At 39.6% G+C, this 22598-nt stretch overlaps 1 protein-coding gene and 1 non-coding gene across 2 annotated transcripts; one reads left to right on the top strand and one right to left on the bottom strand.

The window, feature by feature from the left end:
- The first annotated feature begins 8925 nt into the window (after positions 1 to 8925).
- Positions 8926 to 14869, top strand: mpx (myeloid-specific peroxidase). The gene is made up of 16 exons (XM_087843655.1): positions 8926 to 8978; positions 9121 to 9186; positions 9286 to 9373; positions 9517 to 9692; positions 9878 to 10010; positions 10420 to 10549; positions 10648 to 10854; positions 10950 to 11307; positions 11481 to 11641; positions 11714 to 11972; positions 12062 to 12232; positions 12330 to 12567; positions 12822 to 13033; positions 13162 to 13190; positions 13666 to 13788; positions 14117 to 14869. Exons 2-16 carry the CDS (start codon positions 9123 to 9125, stop codon positions 14123 to 14125), a joined length of 2358 nt encoding a protein of 785 aa, XP_087699781.1. The 5' UTR covers positions 8926 to 8978; positions 9121 to 9122; the 3' UTR covers positions 14126 to 14869.
- Positions 14870 to 21550: 6681 nt separating this feature from the next.
- On the bottom strand, positions 21551 to 21622 carry trnad-guc (transfer RNA aspartic acid (anticodon GUC)). Its single transcript has one exon. It is a non-coding gene; the product is annotated as a tRNA-Asp (tRNA).
- Between the last annotated feature and the right edge of the window lie 976 nt (positions 21623 to 22598).

The following is a 22598-nucleotide window of genomic DNA, read 5'->3' as shown; positions in this document are numbered from 1 at the left end:
CAAGACTTTTGTGGACTCAGGAGACAAGAGTTGAACTTTCTTGGAGGTTGGAGTCCCGTTACGTCTGCATAAAACTAATACAGCATTTAATAAAAAGAACATCACACCAACAGTCAAACATGGTGTTATGGCCTAGGGCTGCTTTGCTGCTTCAGGACCTGGATGAATTGGCGTAATTTGTTGGAACTGTGAATTCTGCTCTCTATGCAGCAGGACAATGATCCAAACACACCTGAAAATCTACGTCTGAATTGCTCAAAAACAACAAAATGAACGTTTTGGAGTGGCCTAGTGAAAGTCTGGACATGAGATCCTTCTGGCTGTCCATGCTTGAAAACCCTCCAATGTGACTAAATTAAAACAGTTCTGCAAAGAAGAGTGGGGCAAATTTCCTCCACAGTGATGTGAAAGACTCCTCGGCAGTCATCACAAATGCATGATTACAGTTCTTGCTGCCATATGTGGGACAACCAGTTATTAGGATTAGGGAGCAATTATGTAAGTAGCTTTGGACAGCCTTTTCCCCTTAATAAATGAAATAATGAAACTGGACTAAACTAAATTGTACATTTACTCAGGTTATGTTTGTCTAATATTAACATTTATATGTTTTCCTGAAACATGTAATTATGACAAATATGCAAAAAAAAAAAACCCACTAAGAAACCAGTAGTGACCTCTGGTGGGTGAAAGGAAAAACTCTGGGTGAAAACTCTTTAGTACTATTAAAGGTGGAAAAATTTTAATAGTACTAAACCTTTTTTTTTTAAGGAATATTTCTTTTTTAATCTAAAGGATACAGCGAGAGCGACGCCAGGAATTGGCTGATGTGATCACATCTGATAAAACCGATAAAAGGCCACTGCCGTGTTTTGAATTCATAATCAGGAAGGAAGTGGCGTTTCTTTACTCCGAGGGGTTTTGTCCCAATCATTATTGTCATACCTGTTGCAAAAAACATTTTTTATCCATTTCCCTAGAACCAAACTATGATTCAAAAGTCAAAGTCAGAACCACACAATGATTCTGGAGTTTCGTTTATTACTAACTTATTACTGATGAAACTCCAGGCCTTGAACATGGCTCTTGGTTGGTGCTACGTTGACCTTTGCAGACACATGTAGCTGTCAGGTGTCTAAATCTGTGGAAGAACTGGAAATAGGCTCTTCTTCTTCATGTTTCTGTTTGTGTTTATCCTTTAGCCTCAGTTCTGCACAGATGACTTTAATTCAGTGTGGGTAAAGCCCTTCTTTGTAACAAAGTAAAACTGTTACAAAAAAAATGGTCTGCTGCCACCATTGTCTGAGCTTCTTTAATGTGTTGTTTTCCCTCACATGTTCCTCTTTTGTGGTCAGCTCTGTTGCCTTTGTTCCCTTTCATGTTCCAGCTTACTTTTCAAGTAATAGTAAATGGTAAATGGCCTGTATTTGTATAACACTTTACTAGTCTCTAAGGACCCCAAAGCGCTTTACACATCCAGTCACCCACCCATACACACACATTCACACACTGGTGATGGCAAGCTACATTGTAGCCACAGCCACCCTGGGTTGCACTGACAGAGGCGAGGCTGCCGGACACTTGACGGACGCTGATTGATTTATTGTTTTAACTGCCGGCCTCCACGGAAAGTAATTAGAATATTAATATTCAGTGTCAAGCATACATCACGTTCATGTAAATCATGTACGTTCATGAGCCGCATACAACGTACTTTGATCTTAAGCGGTCTTTCTGTCAGTGCAAAGTAGTTTAACTGCAAATTGAATTCCTGAGAGATCTCAGTATAAGAGAAGGAAGTGCCATTTCAACAGTACCTCTCAGTTTTTTTTTTTACATGATAAAGAAATACTGCTGAAGTAAATGAAAGATGTCTGTCAGGGCTTGAGCTTAAATTGTAAGAAATAAATGTGTAAAATTACAGAAGTTTTTTGTTAAGTCATAGAAAATGTCCTATTTTATTTGATTTGATTTATTTTTGCTCTCAGCAAACTGCTGGAAAAGATCTTTCCAGAGTGCAGAGTGAAAAAACAGGAGCTTCTCTTTTATTTAATTGTTCACCTATTACTTCAGTTTAGTGGTATGAATGGTTGTGGGGAAGGTCTTTATCAGTAGGACAGGCTGTAAAATTTATGAAAATACAGTTAAAAGTCCAACATTTATGCCGCCCTCAGGCTTTATGTTTGAGGATACAAGTCGACATACAGCGGGAAAAGGAGAGTTTGTTCCTGGATCAAAATGGGCCTTTGTGGGCTGACTCTTTATGTAAGCATTACTGGTCTGCATAGTGATTCTGTATTGTGCTACTTAAAAGAAGTTAAGAACAAATATATATATATTATTTTGATTAAATAAACAGTGAGCCCAAAGCTTTCTTGGAGGGGTTGCCAATTTATTTTTCATTTTGTTTTTGCGTGCATGCTGGAAAAGCCCAGTAAATGTTGCACAATATCTAAAAATACAGAGCAAAGCTGGTTTGAGATGTTTTAAACTGGCCACTGCCAGCCAGAGATTAAGAAACAGAGCAGCTTTTTTTTTTTTTGACAACTTATTTGCTTGTTAAATATTTTTCCAAGAACTGCCTTGAAAAGCTGCAAAGAAATGCAGTTTGGCATCACTATCCTCATTGTGAATTGTATCAACCACATGGTTTAACATTGTTCCATACCAACGTCACCTCATTACCTGGTTCATCAACATTGCAGGAAGATCCTCATCTTTGCTATTCTGCAAAACCCCACAGTCATTTAATTTATCACATCATCACTTAATAACTTCTCTTTGCACAATAAGAAATGCACTGCCCTGTGAGTAATAACATACTTTTATGATGAAAAAAATAAAAAACTTCCTGGTGATCATGTGTATCATGTAATCTGAATCAGAGGAGATGACAGACATTAATAGAAAGCCAAAGTATTGTGTTCCTGGTGTCACAATAGATACAGTAAATAAAAAGGCTGGAATTCCACTCATTGTTTAATTTAAACCCATTGTTCTTTTCTTTCTCCAAGGTACTTTTTCTTTCACAGCTTGTGAAATCAGTTCGGTATTCTATTTCTTCTTCCTTCAACCTCACAATTTGTGACGCGATCAAGCTCATCAGTTCATTGTAGATCTCAGTATGGGGTTTTTTCCCCCCGTTTGTTGTTCATGTATAACCAGAAACAATAGATATTTGTATTTGCAGTTTTGTAAGCAAGGACACCAATCACCAAACAAAAGCTGGAAAATAGTTGCTACATGCAGTACAGTCTTGTAATACAGTCTCGTGAAATTTGAATGGATATTTGAAATTTGAATCTCAGAAGATAAAGCCAGTAGCAAATATAGTTTAATTTCAGGGGTGGGATACGTGGAAGCTGCTTCTCTGAGGAATATGGATTGAAGTTGACAAACAAACATAGATTTAATACACATATTACTTTTGTGTCTGTCTCTATTACTCTGTGTGTTTCTGTGCACACTTGCTAGAATCCTTTTGTCTTCAGAGATGCCTGAATACTTCATGACACAGACTCAAAAAGGTGCTCAGAGATTTTGGTCCATATGGACATGATAGCATCACACAGTTACTGTAGATTTGATGGTTGTGTCCATGAACTAAATCTCATGTTCTACTACATCAAAGGTGCTTCACTGGATTGAGATCTAATGACGGTGGAGTCAGTTTGAGTAAAGTGAACTCATTGTCATGCTCAGAAAATCAATTTGAGATGATTTGAGGTTTGTTTTTTTTCTGCTGGAAGAAGCCATTAAAAGCTACACTGTGGTCATATGGGGATGGACATGGCTAGCAACAATATATAGGCTCTGGCATTGCTAAATTGGTACTAAGGGGTTCAGAGTGTGCTATTAAAATACCCCCTACATGATTACACCACTGCCAGCAGCCTGTGCTTTCATCTTGTTTATATCCAATTCTGACCCTGCCATTCAAATGTTTCAGCAGAAATCGAGACTCTTGAGATGAAGTCTATTAAATTAGCTTCTTTCCTCGTCGTGACGCTCTGTATGAACGTCAGCAGGCGTGCGTAATGAAGTGGCCAGTGTGTTTATTATGACCTACTTCATAACTCTTATCTATATGAGATAGAAAGTTTTAGAATTACTCATTGATATAAACACAACACCAGTGTCCAGCAGCCTCGCCTCTGTCAGTGCAACCCAGGGTGGCTGTGGCTACAATGTAGCTTGCCATCACCAGTGTGTGAATGTGTGTGTGAATGGGTGGATGACTGGATGTGTAAAGCGCTTTGGGGTCCTTAGGGAGTAGTAAAGCGCTATACAAATACAGGCCATTTATCATTTACCAAATAACGACTGTAAAGTACCTGCATTTGTGTTTGGGTCAGTTATTAACTGGAGCAACACAGAACTACAGTTCAAAGAGGTGAAGTGATGCCGGGGCTGACGGGAATCCTTTTCTGCTGTAATTTATAGATTTTTTATTTTTGAATCAAGCATTTGAAATGGTAAATAATAATGAACACACACTCTTTGTATGCAGGCTCGTTACACTACAACGTTTGTCTTTGTTTAAAAACAGGAAACACACATGAGACAACAGACATGCCCGTTTGTCTTTTAGTTTCACAAGATGCGTCGAAACTTCAATAACGGAGTTTCTGAAATGTTCCCTGAATATTAGGATTTTGTTCAGGCTGAAATCAGGTCAAGCAGCAAAGTTTTCAATTCCAAGAAGAAAAGTCTGGGTTCTTCCAGGTAAAATGGGCCCTTTTTTAGCCATTAAAAAAATGTATTTTATGACACAGCGTTGCTTTAACCTTGCTTTAAAAAAAGGTTACAAAGATGTTTTATTATAGCCCTGATGACCCTAAACTGCTTTGGTGGAAAGAAAAACAAGGGGTGGGGGGGGGTGGGGGGGTGGGGGGGTGGAACAAGATTCAGAAAAACAAACATAAAAAGGGTTAATGTGGTTTAACCATTAGGACGATCTGATAAAGGTGGTGAGTTAAGATAAGATTTCATGCATGCTGAACTCCTACTACCAAAGCAAGTGTGACGATTTATTGTCTCTAGTTCCCAGTTTCCTTATCATGTTTATAATGAAGGTGAGTATAAAGCACCAGCGGAATTACTAACTGAACTAAGAGGCATTGTTCAATCTCACAAAATAATTTTAGACAAAAGGGATCATTAAAAATGAAAGTGCTGCATTCAGTTTGTATCCACCGTTAATGCTGTACTGATTGTGCAGCTTTGTTGCTCAAATCTAAAAGCAGAATCAGGTCTAATACAAAACACCTCGAAACTTACTACCCAACCCTGTGGTGAAATCCGATTTCTTGCTAAACCTTGAAGTTAGTTAACAACATCTCAGTCGTTGCTTTTTATTTCTGCTTTTTTACTTCCTTCAAAGTCTGATTTGGACACGGCTGCAAGTGAAATCCTTCAGCTAATGTTGCGAAAAACAGAGGTTTCCTCACAGAAAGAAGGAAAACTAAACTTTTTTTTTTTTATCACCGGCAGGCAGTCTGAACGAAAACATGAATCATATTTCTTAATGTTTAAGGTCTTAGACACATCCAAAGATTTGCATGCACTGTCAGTCACTAATCTCAGTTCATTAACAGTAATGTGTTTTGATGTGCAGGAAATGTTCTTATTTCGAGTCAAGCTTTGCATTACCACATCAAAGCAAGCATTAAACTGTCTCATGACAAAAATATAGAGTCACCGGGCTCTTTGTGAGGAACACCTGATCAACTGCTCATCGATGCAACTCATTTAGGTATGCAGAAATGGTCAAGATCACCTGCTGACCGTTGAAATGGGTAAGAATGGTGATTTAAGTGAGTTGGAATGTGGCTGCTTCAAGTTGAAGCAACAGGAGATTCTCATCATAGACGTGTGGCCGACAAATCTTTCACATCAGTATGGACCCAAATCTCTGAGGAGTGTTTTAGCTGCTTTAGCTGTCAGACAGATGGCCTCACATTTGACTCTAGAGTACAGAGAGTCAAGAGTTCATGCCCTGGTAGACGGGGCTGTGGCTCCCCACACCCTCTAACAGATCATTACATGTAGGAACCTTTTAAAAACAAGCGCGTTCATGCATGTTCATGCTCACAGGTGTACACACGGGTGCTCACACACAAACTACACCCTTTTTGGCTCCTATCTTAAAGCACATTGTGCGCTGTCGGTCTTACGTGCTACACAACAATGTTTAACATTTAGTATTTACTGTTATAGTCCCATAGATCATCATGATGTTGTTTATTCTATTGCTCTAGTCTTCTTCTGCTTGTTTTCTTTTTTTCTCAACAGGTGATCCAGGAAAAAAAAAAGAGGGGGGGGGGGAAAAAGAGTTCATGCTTGACTCAGTAACTGCAAGATGTCCAGGTCACTCCACCGCCGTGCTTCACATTGCACCATGCACTATGGCCAAACGTCTCCTCGTTGGTCTCGCCCGTCTAAACGACATTGTTTCACAAGTCTTTTTGTTGGTTCAGATGCAACTTTGCAAACCTAAGCTGTGCTGACATGTTCTTTGTAGAGAGAAGAGGCTTTCTCCCTGAAAGCCTTCCAAAGAAATCACACGTGTTCAGTCTAATTGTCCTGCCATGAACTTTAAAAGTTAACTGAGAGTCTGAAGCGTAGTCCTTGATCATTGCTGATATCTTTCCTCCTTGGTATTTTATTAACACACACCTGAATGCTCCAGATCAACAAACTGCTAAAACTTTATAGACATGCACATCGTTGTTGATGATTAGTTAAATGACTGCATTTAATTAGCATCACCTGACTAATACTTACCTTCTTAGTTGCTATGGAAACAGTAAGGTTGTTATTCGTTTTTCCACCCTCTGCTTCTGCATTTTGACTTATGTCTGTTAAATAAATAAAATAATGGCACAATATAATAAGTCATGTGTTGCTGTTCATCTGAAGTTGTGTGTACCTTACCTAGTATCTCGTAAGGATGTTTTTTTTTTTTTTTTTTTCATTAATATTATGCCCTGAAATGTAAAACCTTAGACTCAAAAGAGGATGTACTTCTTCTTTGACATGACTGTAAGCCCAATGTCCCAACTTTTCAAGTGAAGTCCCACCATCTTTTTTAGATAAAAAATGAAATAAAAAAAATAAAACCCCAGCGTGGCAAAGATACCCACCCTGTGAAACTTCCTTCTTGAAGACAACGATGGCAAAAATGGTGCAGAAGTGAAGTTGTTTTGCAGCTTGAAAATTTACCTGATGTTTAATTTTTGCACCTCAATTTTTAAAAAATATTTCAAAAACAAAGGTCAAATTATTTTGTTGCATGGATGATCAGTCTGCTCGCAGTTTACAAATCACTTCCAGGATAAACACAGTAAACATGCAAAGGATGACCTGAAACACAATGAAAGGAAAAAAGATGGTTTTCTTCACATGCATAATGAATCCAGTCTCAACAAGTGAATATTTTAGCTGACCTAAAATAAAAACAAAATGATTTATTTCCTTGTTCAATCAGACATTTTTAGGACGGCCTATGTTGTGAAGACATAAAGTATAAAAACATGTGCGATTAGTTCCAGCTAGGCCAGCTTCTAATGTAACCCTGCAGTCTATCAGCAGAAATATGAAGTCTATTAATAAATGAAAGGTGTTTTTCATCATAGACTGTCACGACTTGTGTTTTTAGCTAATCTTTGAGCTTAACGAGAACAAGTATGGTTTTCTTGTGACTACGTGCACATAGTTATTGTTATCCAGGTTGATGGTCTTCTCTCAGACTTGTTCCTTGTGTTATTATCCCCTGGGTCACAGGTTGCCTTGACAAATAACACAAAGCCAGTGTATATACAAAAGCTACAGGAATCTCCACCCAAACACAGATAAACTGGTACAAGGTAAAATTATGGTTCACTGCATTTCCTCATTGCTCAAGCATGTCTAACAAATACAATCTATTACTTATTTACTTGTTCGTCTGTGGCTAACGCCTTCAGTTAATACAGCATTGATGCGAACTGCCCAGAAGGAAAGAATGGTAAAAAACACAATTACTGATTTTTATGCTTAGTTTTCAATGAAGATTTTCATTTTTTATCAATAAAAAAATAAATCTGCCCCAAGTTTCGCAGGAAGTTTGTATTGTAATGCTGCGCGTCAATAAATGAATAAATGCGGCGCATCAATAAATGAAACAAAAAGACAGATCCCGTAAATGCTTTAAAGCCTTTTATATATGAACTGCCTGAATGAGGCAACACTGAAATTGCTCCCAACCCAGCACAGTCTGACTTTTATTTATGAAAAGAAATAAGAAGAAAAAAAAAGTTAGTGTGCTTGTCTCTGATGGCTAAACCTGAAAGTGATAAATGAAAACCAAAACGTGCAAGGTTCATATCTACATAAAGGCCATTTTTTGCATAGCATTCCCTCTCCTATCTCCTTTAATGTATTTAAATTATTTCCATTGTTTGGGATGCAGCAGGTCTGTGTTGAGCAGAATGAAATATAAAGTGCACAAAAGCCAAATGCAACGTGCTCAGATGAGACTGCAAAGTCAGCTCAGGAGATTAATATGAATAAAAAACATCATTATGTTTGATGACAGAAAGCATTTAAATAAAACTGAAAAAGAAGATAAATCATTTTATTTAAATCCCTAAATTAAATTACAATTTTTTTTTTCTCTGCTGTTGCCATGATGACAACATCCCGAAGTGGTACGCATGGCAAAATATTTATATTGTTTCCCAAAAAGTATTGTCAGTCCTATCAGTTGACCAGAAGCAGTAACTGATTAGATAAAAACAAAGCATTTCCTTCAACACATATAGAAGGAACAAGGAAGAGCTCTTTACTGACGGTATCTGTACCTGCTTTATCTATGGGGGCGAGGCCTCTGGCCTCCCACAGAGTATAAAAAGGGTGAAAATGTGAGAGGCAGCATCACTACCACCAGCTTTCAAAGAGCATCTGAAGCCCTGAGAGAACATCTGAAACCTTCACAGGTAACAAAATGTTTTTTCTTTCTTAGATATTTTTATGTGACACCAAATCTAAAAAATAATAAAAAAAAAAAAAATGTTTTTTGTTACTTTGTTTGTTTGTTGTTGTGTTTTTAACTGGATTCTGATTAAATGTTTGTTTCAGAAATGCTTTTTTCTGTCCTGCTTATGCTGGGCATCTGCCTGGTGCCCGCTGAGCTTAAACAAGCAAGTAAGTCTTCACGCTGCTGTTTTGTCACTAATACTCATCCTCACCTGATATTTTTTCCCCCAGTCATGTCATAAGATTGTTAATTTTTTTTGTCTGCAGATGAATATCTTGGCAGTCCTTTTCTTCAGCGATCTTTTGAAGAAGCAAGGAAAATTGTGGATGATGCATACAAGTACTCCAGAGAAGAGTGAGTTAATCTCATAGGCTTTCTTACCCCACATACCTATGCAGTAAAATGCTTTTCAACTGGTTTTTAAGCCAGTAGTAATGCCATAATTTATCAGTTCGGAAAAAAGAAGAAGAAGAACTGTGTGACTTTTTTCCCTCCAGGAGTCTGAGACGAGTCCGCAGGGATGTGGTGAGTCCTCACGATGCTCTTCGTCTCCTGAAGCAACCCCGAGGTGACACACGCTCTGCGGTGAGATCTGCAGACTACATGGCGCAAACCATCCGTCTTGTGCAGGAGAAAGTCCATCATGTGCACAAGCGCTCACTCAATGCAACAGGTTAGACATACAGCGCCCACACAAAGGCAACACACACAATCTTTGCGGCAACTTTTACTGGCTGGAGTTGAGAATCTTTAGTGTTTCATGATGCAAGACTCAATTCTCTCTTAATATAATTAACTATTAGACTTGTGAAGGTGACAAAGTTGCACTCACTTAACTGTTTCTGTCACATTTTCCAGATTTGCTCACTCCCGAAGATCTGCAAAAACTTGCTCAAATAACTGGATGTGCCGCTCGAGTCAAAGCTCCGCAGTGCGTCACCACACCGAACCTCATCACGTACCGCACAATCACCAGCGTGTGCAACAACCTGTAAGAGAAACTTTCTACTTTAACCTCTGTAGCACTTCTTTTATGCATATGCAAGAACGCACACCATTGTGCATTTCAAACATAAAATATAAAACCATTCTCATTTTCGATGAGAAAAATATTTCATTATTCATCATGTAGCCTATTTTAATTTTTTGATTTCATGGATAATAATGTGTTGCTGGGGATGGGGGGTGGGTGGGTAATTTATGTCATAATTCCTAGAAAAAATTAAAAGATCTTGTGTGGAATTAGTTGATTTTGAGACCAACTAGAGTCTAAATTCAAAGGAAATCCTTACGCAATACACCTGAACATTTGAGACCTTCTATAGCAAAAGATGTGTACACTTCCCTTGGAGTTTCTCAAGTGGTGTTTCCAAACATGGGTGTTTCTTGTTTACTTTTAGAAAGAACCCACGCCTCGGTGCTTCCAACACCCCCTTCACCCGTTGGCTGCCTGCTGAGTATGACGACGGCATCTCCGAACCCAAAGGATGGAACAGGACCCGGAAATTCAACAACTTCTTGCTCCCACTGGTAGGACGCAGACATATCGGACTTTAATTTTAAATTTAATGGATGTATTTACTAGTTTTTATACCAGAATTGTGCATTCTTACTTTCTTTACTCTCAGGTGCGACAGGTGTCCAACAACATCCTGAGCACAGGAGACGCAGGCATAAGCAATGACTCCGTGTATTCTCACATGGTGACCTTGTTTGGCCAGTGGAACGACCATGACCTCACCTTCACACCCTTCTCACCCAGCATCCGTTCCTTTAGCAACGGGGTGAACTGTGACGAGAGCTGTGAGCACACCGAGCCATGCATTCCCATCCCGGTTAGTGTCTGACGCACGAAACCAAACAGTGGCATGTTGTTTTTGGTATCCATGACCAGCAGTTTTTTCACCCATGTTTTCTTGTCTATGAACAGCTTCCTCCCGGCGACTCTCGCCTATCCTTCTCTCAGTGCATCCCTGCGTTCAGATCCGCCCCGGCTTGCGGCACAGGATACAGTGCCTTAAATTTTGGTGGTGAGACGAACAGGAGAGAGCAGGTCAACGCGCTGACAGCCTTCCTCGATCTCAGCCAGGTGTATGGCTCTGAAGATAAGCTCGCTCTAACTCTTCGCAATCTCACTGACGATGGCGGCCTGTTGCGAGTAAACACAGAGTTCAGAGACAACGGGCGTGAGCTGCTGCCCTTCCACAGTCTCCAGGTGCAAATGTGCGCTACTCGCAAAAGAGTCACCAACGATACAAACGCCAGGGAGATTCCTTGTTTCATTGCAGGTTAGTAATTTCTCAGGCAATCACTAAAGGAACTGCACTTAGTGGCACTTTGGTTTTATTTTGTAATGCCAGAAGTGGCTGCTCAGTTATTACTAATCCATTAAACTGCTCTAAATGTACAGTCTAAGCAGGAGATGACCAGTATTGATGTTTGTTTTCTTTCTGTTCATAAGGTGATGCCCGTGTGGATGAAAACATCGGTCTGACCTCCCTTCACACGTTGTTTTTGCGTGAGCATAACCGCCTTGCTCGTGCACTGAAGAGGATAAACCCCCACTGGGACAGCGAGACGCTCTACCAAGAGGCCCGCAAGATCATGGGTGCTTACACACAGGTAGCTAAACTTCAGAATCAGCTTTTATATTCTCCAACATTTGCTCAAATTAAGGCTCTCCGTCTCTCTCAGTTGTTTGTGTTCAGAGACTATCTGCCGCACATCGTTGGCACCGATGCAATGCGCAGACAGCTTGGCCGCTACCCCGGCTATAATCCCGCCGTTGACCCCAGCATCTCCAACGTCTTTGCAACCGCAGCTTACCGCTTCGCCCACTTAGCTGTTCAGCCAATTATGTTCCGCCTGGATACAAACTTCCGGGATCACCCTCAGTTCCCTAGTGTACCCTTGTTTAAAGCCTTCTTCACGCCCTGGAGAATCGCTTTCGAGGGTGAGTTGCACAAATATAACTTGTGTTGAATTTTCTTTTTATCCTCTGTCTTAAACTGTCAGCCTAATCTTTTTCTCTTTTATTTCCAGGTGGAATTGACCCTCTGCTGCGTGGTTTGTTTGGCAGTCCCGCTAAACTAAACACCCAGGATCACATGATGGTGACTGCTCTGAGAGACAAGCTGTTCCAGTTTGTACAGCATATATCCTTGGACCTCGGTTCTCTCAACATGCAGCGGGCACGTGACCACGGCATCCCTGGTACATCCCTTATTCACTTTTAGGTTTTTCTTTCTAGCATTTCATCATCTCAGAATTGTTCTCATCTGTGCTAACTTTATGTATTTTTCTCCTTAAGGCTACAACGCCTGGCGGAGGTTCTGTGGTCTGTCTCAGCCCAAGAATCAAGAAGAGCTGGGTAGGGTGCTGAACAACAGCGACCTGGCCCGCAAGCTGCTGGAGCTCTATGGAACCCCCGACAACATTGATGTTTGGCTCGGAGGCGTTGCAGAGCCATTTGCCGAGGGTGGTCGTGTCGGGCCTCTGTTTGCTTGCCTCATCGCTACCCAGTTCCAAAGGATTCGCCAGGGTGACAGGTCTGTATGGGTATGGATGCTTGCAAAGCTGTGTCGGATGTGGAGTTTAGAGTTATGGCATTTATAATTTATACATCACGAATGTGCCTTTTTTTTCCCTCGAAAACTAAGATAAGAAGTCTGAAAACTGAAAATCTGAAACTTTGCTAATGCATGTTTATTTATATTATTTTATTGACATCAGTATATCATTTAAGATATAGATTCTGTTGACACTAATCTCTTCCTTCGTCCACTTGGTGAAAAATTTTCAGGCTGTGGTACGAGAATCCAGGTGTCTTCACCACACAGCAAAGAGCAGCTCTGTCCCGTGTGAAACTGTCCACTATTATCTGTGAAAACACTGGGATTCAATCTGTCACCCGTGATGTCTTCAGTGTCACGTCAGCAAGCAACCGGCTCACGCCATGCACAGCGGCGCCTCGTCTGAATCTGGCTGCTTGGCGGGAGAGACGCTGCGACTCAGGTGAGACAGCACTAGAACAAACACTCAGCACCAAAATCACACTGATTTTTCACCCACAGTAGTTTAATGCAACTATTTTACATCTTCTGTCAAATTTTAAATAACAAATGTGGTGTTTGATCTTTCAGGCAACTGTTTTCCAATCAATGAAGCAGCCGTGAGTATTAATCACTAACTAATTGCTAGTCACAATATAAAAGCACAGCACCTATTTACATATCTTGTGGCTCAGATGGGAAGGTCATTAAATCCCTTCTTCCACTGAACTGCATGCCAAAGTGTGCTTAGGCAAGATACTGAAGTCCACATTCACACTGATGTATCCATCTGAGTGTGCACCTAAGCACACTTTTGGCTTTATCTCCACACACTCACACCCCGATCCGTCCATGCAGTGTCCATACTGTGTCAGTGAGGTTAAAGGTCCTTAGGTAAAGAAAAAAGCCCTTGTATGATTGAATGAATGAGGCTTGAGAAAGCATTTTTAGTGCTCAAATTGAGTAGAAAGTGTAATGAAAGTATCTATTTGCTTCACATCTTGCTAAAGCTGGTACACAAAAACTTAAAAACCATTTATTGTTTACTAATTTGTGCATTTTTTAATTAAAATTTGGAAATTTCTTTTTATATAGGTTCTGAACAAGGTGCAAAGCCAGGACCTGCAGGGCAATGAGGTCATTGAAGACCTCCAGGACGATGGGGTTGTTGAAGACCTGGAGGCCAATGAGGTCACAGACGACGTGCAGGGCAATAAGGTATATATCTCCCTTTATCTTACTGTGCTGCTGTCAGATCATCATTTTCCATCCAATTAACAATACTGAATGTTTTCTAAATAGCTCAAAATATTGAAATAATATAAAATCTAATATCCTACAGACCCAAGACAAAACAGCTGTTTACTGTAGCAGGCATGAAGTTAGAAATTTGTTCCCATTTCTAACCTAAGTGCTTAGTTTTGACGTTGAGGGTGAAAATGTCTCCCAAATAATGTGAGAAGTGGAATTGTGAAAAATTAAAAGTCTGCAATATTTAATGTGTTTACAATATTCTGAAGTGATTTACATTTTTGTTTCTCTTTAGTTCCAGTAAGGCTACAATGGCCACCCACCTTGACCTCCATCATTTTTGCCTGAATGAGTACATCCATATCCAGAGAGAATCACTTGTTCCCATTAGCTCATGTACAACAAACAAACCCACTGGAGTGCAAAGACAGCCCTTTCTACATGCATTATCCCTGGTGTCTATGGGTTTAGCTTCATCAGTGCAGAAAGTGTAGGCCAAGCTGCTGCTGTACATTTTGAAGGTCTATCAGGGAGTTCAGCGTTGGTCATTGAGAGACATGGCACTTAACTAAAAAGTCTGCTCTTCACTGTCTGACACACTGAACTTCACACTGTCTGTCTGTCTTTGGATCTGTTATCATTACTCTGCACTTTGCTTTACGTTAATCAGGTCATAAATATTTAGCATTATTGGGGAGGACATACTGCTTTTTTTCTGTATGGCTAGGTTAGGGCACATTGTACAACTACATTTTATATTATTGTGAGAGATTAACATATTATTTGAATTTTAGCAAGCAGCTGTAAGAGTGTGAAATGTGATTTCAGCAGATATGTTCAACTCTGTTACAGTATGCAGTTTATCGTACCAAAATTAGCATTTTATCAGATTTGATGATGAGATTTACTAGTGCTATTACGAAGATTTTATGCACAGATGAGATGTAAGCATACCTTGAAAATGTTATATATTTTGCTTTATCTGCCTTTCATGGACTTGTCTATCTTATGTTGCATTTTGCATTCAATAAAAAAAAAATTGAGCTGCAATAAACAGTGTGCTCTTTGTTTCTCCAGCTGCTGGCTCCAGACACAGCCTAATTATTTATTGTGTGAAGTATAAATTCTCAAGACAGTTTACTTAATTATTATTCCTCCAGGTTTCACACGATGTTGTTTCCTCAGTGTTTTAAATCATCTCAGCATGTTTACTGCTCACAAGTAAAGATGAAGTATTACAGTAACACAAAATCTTAACACAAACTATTAAATCGGAGCCAAATAAATAAAGTCAAGCCAGGATACCTGTCTACTGGAGCTAGTTTTATCCCAAGCTGTGACATTTAACTACGGATTAAGTAGAAGTATAGATACTAGTGTTAAAAAAAATACTCCACAACTTCTACCAGCTATTTTTATGTAAAACTAGCTGAACCTTGAGCCATAATAATGATATAATAAAACAATATTAGTAGATGGAAATACAAACTTTTTTTTAGTCCAAATTTGAAATATAATAAATATTCTAATTTTTAATCAGTTAAGTAGAACATGAGCAGAGAAAACAAAAAATATCTGTTTTGAACAGAAAATGTAGACAGTCAGGGGTTAAATGGGATCAGCTGAACTGCTGTTCTTTGTGGATATACGCAACTTAATTCAGCAATTCGGCATATATTTCACATTAGAAAAATCACACCACCAAACAAAAATATCACAAAAAGCATATTGATAATGTTTTCCCTCCACCAGGCATAGCAGAGTTGGCTCGGTTTGTCCCCAGTATACCTTTATTGTTTTCTGACCACTACTGACCATTACTCATGCTCAGGACCTATGTCAGATTGACTACTTTTTTTTCAAATATTTATTGCTGCGTTGTCTCACAGCATGAATATTATGTAATTTCTTCTTCGTTTTCTTGTTTTACTGGCGGTTGGCAACCCATTTAATTAGAGCAGGTAGTTGTACTGCCCTCAAGTGGAAGAGATGCAATTGTTCTGTCCGTTACTCAGGCCGATCATTTAGAGCAGGGGTGCCCAATCCCAGTCCACGAGACCCGGTGTCCCTGCAGGTTTTAGATGTGTCTGAACAGCTGATTTAAATGGATAAATAACCGTCTTGAAGTTCTCCAGAGGCCTGGTAATGAACTAATCATGTGATTCAGGTGTGTTGACCCAGGGTGAGATCTAAAACCTGCAGGGACACGGCCCTCATGGACTGGGATTTGAGACTCCTGATTTAGAGTACTAATCAGGTAAATGGACTGATCCTTATATAGTGCTTTTCTACTCTCCGGCGTACTCAAAGTGTTCTATACAACATGCCACATTCACCCAATCCTCACAAGCACTGACTCTAAACTGAGTGCTGTCCAACCACATTTACACTTCGATGGACGCATCAGAGAACAACTTGCGGTTGGTACAGGGGTGGGCAATCTCAGTCCACGAGGGCCGGTGTCCTTGCAGGTTTTAGGTGTGTCCTCGGCTAAATTAGCACCTCAACATGTCCTGAAGTTCTCCAGAGGCCTGGTAACGAACTAATCATGTGATTCAGGTGTGTTGACCCAAGGTGAGATCTAAAACCTGCAGGGACACCGGCCCTCGTGGACTGAGATTGCCCACCCCTGGGTTAGTATCTTGCCCAAGGATACTTGGCTCCTCCAGGGATCGAACCTCCAATCTTCCAATCAATAGCTGATCAGCTCTACCTCCTGAGCTACAGCCACCGAGGTGAAAGCAGTCTTTCACGGCATACCTGATCATTTCTCACAGCACACCTATGTGCCGTGGCACAGTGGTTGGGAAACACAGCTTTAGCTAGCAACACACTGTGCTAAAAGTGTGCTAAAAAAAAACAAAAAAAACAGCCCACTTTAACGTCTGACTATGGCAGACAGTTTTGCCTCTTTTATTATTTTTATGCAACATCCCCTGGTGAGGAATAAACAAACAGGACTGCCTTTCCTGTGTTACTGTTTAGGCTCAAATCGTTATGATGCTTGAAGGCCAGCAATGGCGAGGAATAACAACTCCCCTCCCCTCAAATGTGTTAAAGTAATGAGTCTGTTTTGAAAATGTAAGGAGCAGAAAGTACAGAGTTGTTTAAAAATGCAGAGAGTAAAAGTAAAAAGTTGTCAGAAAAATAAATACCCAGGTTTTCTACTTAAGTACAGTCACAAAATATTTGTACTTCGTTACTTCTCACCTCTGCAGATTGTAATAAAAAAAGTGTAGTCAAGTTTAATTTCAGCAATCTAATTGATGTGATTGTGCTTTTACTGTTTGTGACCTGCAGGTGGAGCCATCCTTCTTTCTAAACAAAATTATCACCTTAAGTGACATTCAGACCTTCAAAGCGCATCTATATGTATCTGTACCTGCCGATTTATAGAAATGGCCAAATTGATAAGACACCTCTCATTTATTTTTGTTTCATAGGAGCCAGATTGTATTGGAAATTTTTTAAGTGGTCTTGAGCAATAGTTGTTCAGACTTTTTGAAGTTCTTCCAAAGTTTTTTTTTATTGTTTTGCTTCTTTTTTACTGCTTTTTTACTCATTTTCAGTCCAGTCCACATACTTGGTCTTTTTCAGAGGAATATGCTTTGTGTTTGTCAATTAATACTGACCTATGAATCGTTTAAACATAAAAAGGCCACTAACTCGAGGGACAAATCAATATTTTGTCTACACATAGCAAAGAACTCATTTTAATTTGTATCTTTAGAAAATTTTCTTTAGACACAGATCATTTGTTCCCATTTCTATAGCTGAATCTAATAACACAGTTTTGATTCCCAAAGAGCAATAAGCTGAAAACTTGACATATCTCTATATGGTGTAGAGTGTGTCCTTAAAAATTTAAGGAAAGTAGACAAGTGGAGGACAAAAAAAGAAGTAGCAGTCCTAAAAACACTGTCTACAACAGGTGAATAGTATCTAAAACTAATGTCCATAAGAAATCCACAGAAAAATCTGACACAGGACCTGAGAAATGTATCTGGCTCGTCAATTGATCCATCTACTGTTCACTTATGCTTCATCACAAAAGGTCTCGGTGGAAAGATGTCTGTCAAGAAGCCATGGTTAAGGAGAGGAGAAAAGGCTGAGGTATCCCACATTACACAAGAACTGGACTGAAAGTCAGTGGAAACAGTCTTATAGAGGGATGAATCCATTTCAGCGAGGGGTGTTTGGGCATCTGATTGTTAACAGCTTCATTTTCAGCCTGACAAGAATCCCAAACACACTATCGATGCAATAAAAGGATGCCTGGATAGAAACACACACAGTGGAACTATGCTATGAGTCATGGACTGGCCTCCCCAGAGTCCAGACCTCAACAATATTGTAGCAGAGTGGGATCATATTTGACAGAGAACAGAACGAAAGGCAGCCAACATCCAAAGAAGAACTTTGATTTTCCTTTAAGAAGCCTGGAGAACTATTCCTGAAAGACTACTTTAAGAAATTTTAAGAAAGCTGCCTAAGAGAGTTCAGACTGTGCTAAAGAATAGAGGTGGTCACACCAAATATTGACCTTCAAACTCACTAGGATTGTACAGATTCTGTTTTGGTTTTTAATTTAATTCTCAAAAACCACTCTTTTAGGTGGATTGCACTAGTTTGTGCAAACCGAACCTCTTTATGAAAGTCAAAGCAAATCCGTGGCATAGCAGTAATGATCTCCTGCTGGTTGTTTATGTTGCAAGGTGAAAAATAACGTGTTTGTTTATTTGCTGATTTATTGATTTGGTTTTGTCATTGTAAACAGAAGTCTAACCTGCCATCATGAGCTGGATGTGATGGAAATGACAGACGGGCTAACACTTACTTGGTAAGACTTACACCTGTGTTTAGCTTACTGCATGTTTTCCAGCCCACCTGGGCGGCATGTGTTCTCACTGCGGGAGGAAAATGGAGTATACAGAGGAAAGAGGGGTGAACGTGGGAAGAAACATGCAAACCTGTACAGGGACGAGGGACCGAGATTTACACTCACAACTTTCTGACTTGTGGCACCATGTTCAAAGTTCAGCAGTGCATTTATTCCCAATTTTCTGATGCTTCATTGCTCAGGAAACCCTCAAACTTCAGCCAAATTAAGCAAAGACGTCCATTAAATGAACTTAGCCTTCTCTTTCTTGATAAATGACATGTAAACAGTACGAAGGTGAATGAATAGTGGTTTACTAGACTATGATTACAAAGTGGAAGCTTTCTCCACAGACAGTTATCTCACCCCCACTGTGGCTGCACCCAGCTTTACTTTACTGCTTTTCATCTGATGCCTTGGCATCCTCCTCACAACCCAACTTTACTGTTCTGGTTCACTTTCACTGCTCCCATAGTTTTCAGTTAAAAGGCTCTAAAAACCAACCATATCCCATCTGCTCAGTACCAAACAGCGTGGTTAGCAATTACCTTGCGGAAATAGTGAACTATTAGCAGCTAATAAGAGAGCTGTTTTCTTTGGGTGTTAGTTGACAAAAACAAGGGAAAGCAAAATTTACAAAAAAAAAAAAAAAAAAAAAGCTAAATCACATTATTTCAATAGCAAAGTCTCCACCTTTGCCCGAGTCCCGGTTAAAGTCAGATCAGGGATGTTGATAAAAGTGCAGTTTCTGTGTATTCGCCAAACAATAACTTGCAGGATTATTAGAAACAGCTGTTTCTTGTTGTGTGATTGAACAAACAGATCCCTTCAGAAATAAAATAAAAGCAGATACTGGGAGTGAGAAATATAAATCAGCACGAGTCACTGCATAATGTAAAGTTTGTTTGGTTCTGTCTTGATAAAGCACTCCTCCTCCTCCTCCTGGTTACAAAAACGGCAGTGTATGTGCAGATTGCCACGTAGTCCACCAGACTGTGTGTGTTTGTGTGTGTGTAGTGCAAGCCCCAGCTTGGGTGCTCCAACAGTAATGGAAACCCACCATTTATGAGAGAGGAGAAAATATTTGAATTATCTGTTTCTGTCATAGAGGTCTGAGCTGAGCTTTATTCGATGAGGGAGGAGGGAAAGCCTGAGTGTAAATCTGAGAGTGTACAAATCTGTGATCAGGAGAAGCAAACTGTTGTGGGACTGAAGGTTGGAATCCTGGAAGCAGAAGAGAGGAAGTAGGCTTTAATTTAATGTGTGTGTTTGTTTGTGTGTGTCTGTGTGTGTGTGTGGTCCTCTTTCACTGCGATGAGATCATCAGGATGTCATGAAACTGAATGCAGGAGACATTTAAGAAAGTTATATTCATTATAAAGCTGAACCTGGATTTTAAACATGTTTTAAGGAGTTATTTAAGTCCCAAAGTACCTCTGTGGGGATTACATCATACTAGTAGCTTCTTATAAAAAAGAATCAGACATAAGTACAGATGTTAAGTCAATGATGGCACTAAAAACTGGTGCTGATTTTTGATAAATTTAGCATTATGAAAGTGTCTTTTTTGTGTTTTACACAGTGGTGTTATTATGCAGGAGTCTGTCCCCTCCTCCATATTCTGCATCCCAGACGTGGATTTTTTGTCAAATTCTTTTAGCTCAAATGAGTGCCCAGAAAGTCAGGAACCAGGGTGAATTCCAGCGACGTGGACAAAAGAACTGGGTTAATTCCTTGCAGATGTGTCTCCAAGCTGTGTGAGCGAATGCTGCGCTGCCCTCGAAGGAGGGAGAGAGAAGAAATTTCAATGAAATATGAACGAAATACATCAGTGACCTAGTACAGCTGGTTCTGGCTGTCTCTCCGGTGTTCCAAGGAAGGGAGGAGGAGGCAACCCGGGAACACGTGTACAAAGTTTTCACTCTTTGGAATAACTGTTGTTATGCAGAATGTATGTTAGTCATCCTAAAAGCAACAGCACAATCATGTCTTGGCTAAAAGGCGGGCTTTAATAGCAGATTTATTCTGGAAAAGATCCCAAATAGTTCAAATTCAAATGGTTAGACGGCATCTAGAAGACAAACTGAAGACAGAAAACATTTGCGCAACAGCAGTGGATTATATTGCTGTTGCAGCTTTTTCATAAGAGTTCGCTTTTCTATCATTTAAAGCCATCGTTTTTTATCCTGATTATTGTGAAGCCAGGTTCCATGTATCAACTGGATAAATTAGACTTTGGGACCTTCTTCTGTATCCACATGTACCTTTAGATCATCAGATTCACTACAAGGTCAATATACTTTTTCAAGCTCTTGTAACTGGCTCTGACTCAGAGTTTGCACAAGCTTAAACCTCCCTCCAACAGCGAGATGATGTGTGTCTGTCATTATCCAAGAACAATACGGCTGGCTTAACTGTAATTTCCAGTATGATTCAATCAGTTTACTCTACCATTAAATTGAGCCCATTTTTAGCCTATAAAGTATTTTTAGCATCCATTTTTCTCTTTACTTATTTTATTTGACATTTAATTCAGACATTTTTGTCAAATTTGTTTTTAACACTCTTGAAATGTTAGGTCAAATATTCATAACTTAATATAGGGAAGAAGAAGATGGCCAGCAACGGGACTGGTTAATGGTAGTTTAGATCAGCCATGGACCGTTATATAGTTTGGTTATAATTTGGTTTATTTCGTATTTAGTCACACGTCTAATCTTCATTTAGTGTGTTTTTTATTTACTTGTGTTTATTTAATCTTCTCTAAAGCCTGTTTTGATTTGGTTTTTAAAATAAAACTGATGGTGCTAAGTTAACTTCTCATTATCACTTCTAAAAAAGAAAAAGAGCCTCCCCGTCGGGGAATCGAACCCCGGTCTCCCGCGTGACAGGCGGGGATACTAACCACTATACTAACGAGGATTAGCCATTATGCTAGCAGCCGCATTGCAATTCTATATGTGTCAACGAGGAGTTGACACAGCGCTTTTTCCTGCGAAAAGAATGTGACCACGGTTCGAATCTTTTCTACTTGTCTTCATTTTCATAAAGACTCTGAATCAAAGAGTCTTTGAATCATTACCACTGTACTATGATTCTGGTTATTACGTTGCTAACTATGGCTGACTAAATTCACCAAGCCATCGGAGGCACATGTGCAAACTGCTATCAAGAAACTAGAAAGCTGCCACTTCTCCAGAAGAACGAGTCCTACTAAAATGTTTTTATGTGAGCTAGATGATTTATAACCAGCATAAAAATGTAAAAAAAAGTGTGTGGCTTGACATGAGTGTTTTTAATAAATCCAAACAGAGTGCAGCATGGATGCACCAAAACAGCAATATTATTGTGGTAAATCACATACGCATTTATTTGTATTAATTAGAGTGCTATGCTTAAAAGAGTACCTACATGGCATTTTTTTCATCTTTTTAAATGTGTTAATTTGATTTAAAAAGCAGCTTTGTCATATAGTGACACCTTGATGCAGTGCAATACATTATAACGACCAGATAAGTTACGTCCTGTAAATACTCGTTAATATTACTAAAAATGCAAACAGTAGTCTACAGTCCCACAAACCAACACAACCCTCTAATTCTAATGAGGACACATATGCAATCTTTTTTTTAGTATTTAGGTATGTAAACAACGCAAAGATGGAAACCAGCACAAATAAGCTTTACCGTTATTACTACAGTGTTTCTACTTTAGACACCTGAAAAGGTAGAAACGGCGGCTGTAAGCTTGACTGTTCATCCATTGACTGTAGAAAAGTTGTTGTTTTCTACAGTCAATGTGTTCATCACTGCCTTTGTTACCTGTTAAAGTTCAGGGCCTGGCTGCAGGGCTGGGGTCCACACTCTGCTTCATCATCACTCTGGGTTCTCTGCTAGCT

The sequence above is a fragment of the Neolamprologus brichardi genome, chromosome 7, assembly GCF_056152115.1.
Source record: "Neolamprologus brichardi isolate AB-2024 chromosome 7, ASM5615211v1, whole genome shotgun sequence".
NCBI classification, from domain to species: Eukaryota; Metazoa; Chordata; class Actinopteri; order Cichliformes; family Cichlidae; genus Neolamprologus; species Neolamprologus brichardi.
This window is presented reverse-complemented; position numbering and strand designations above follow the sequence as displayed.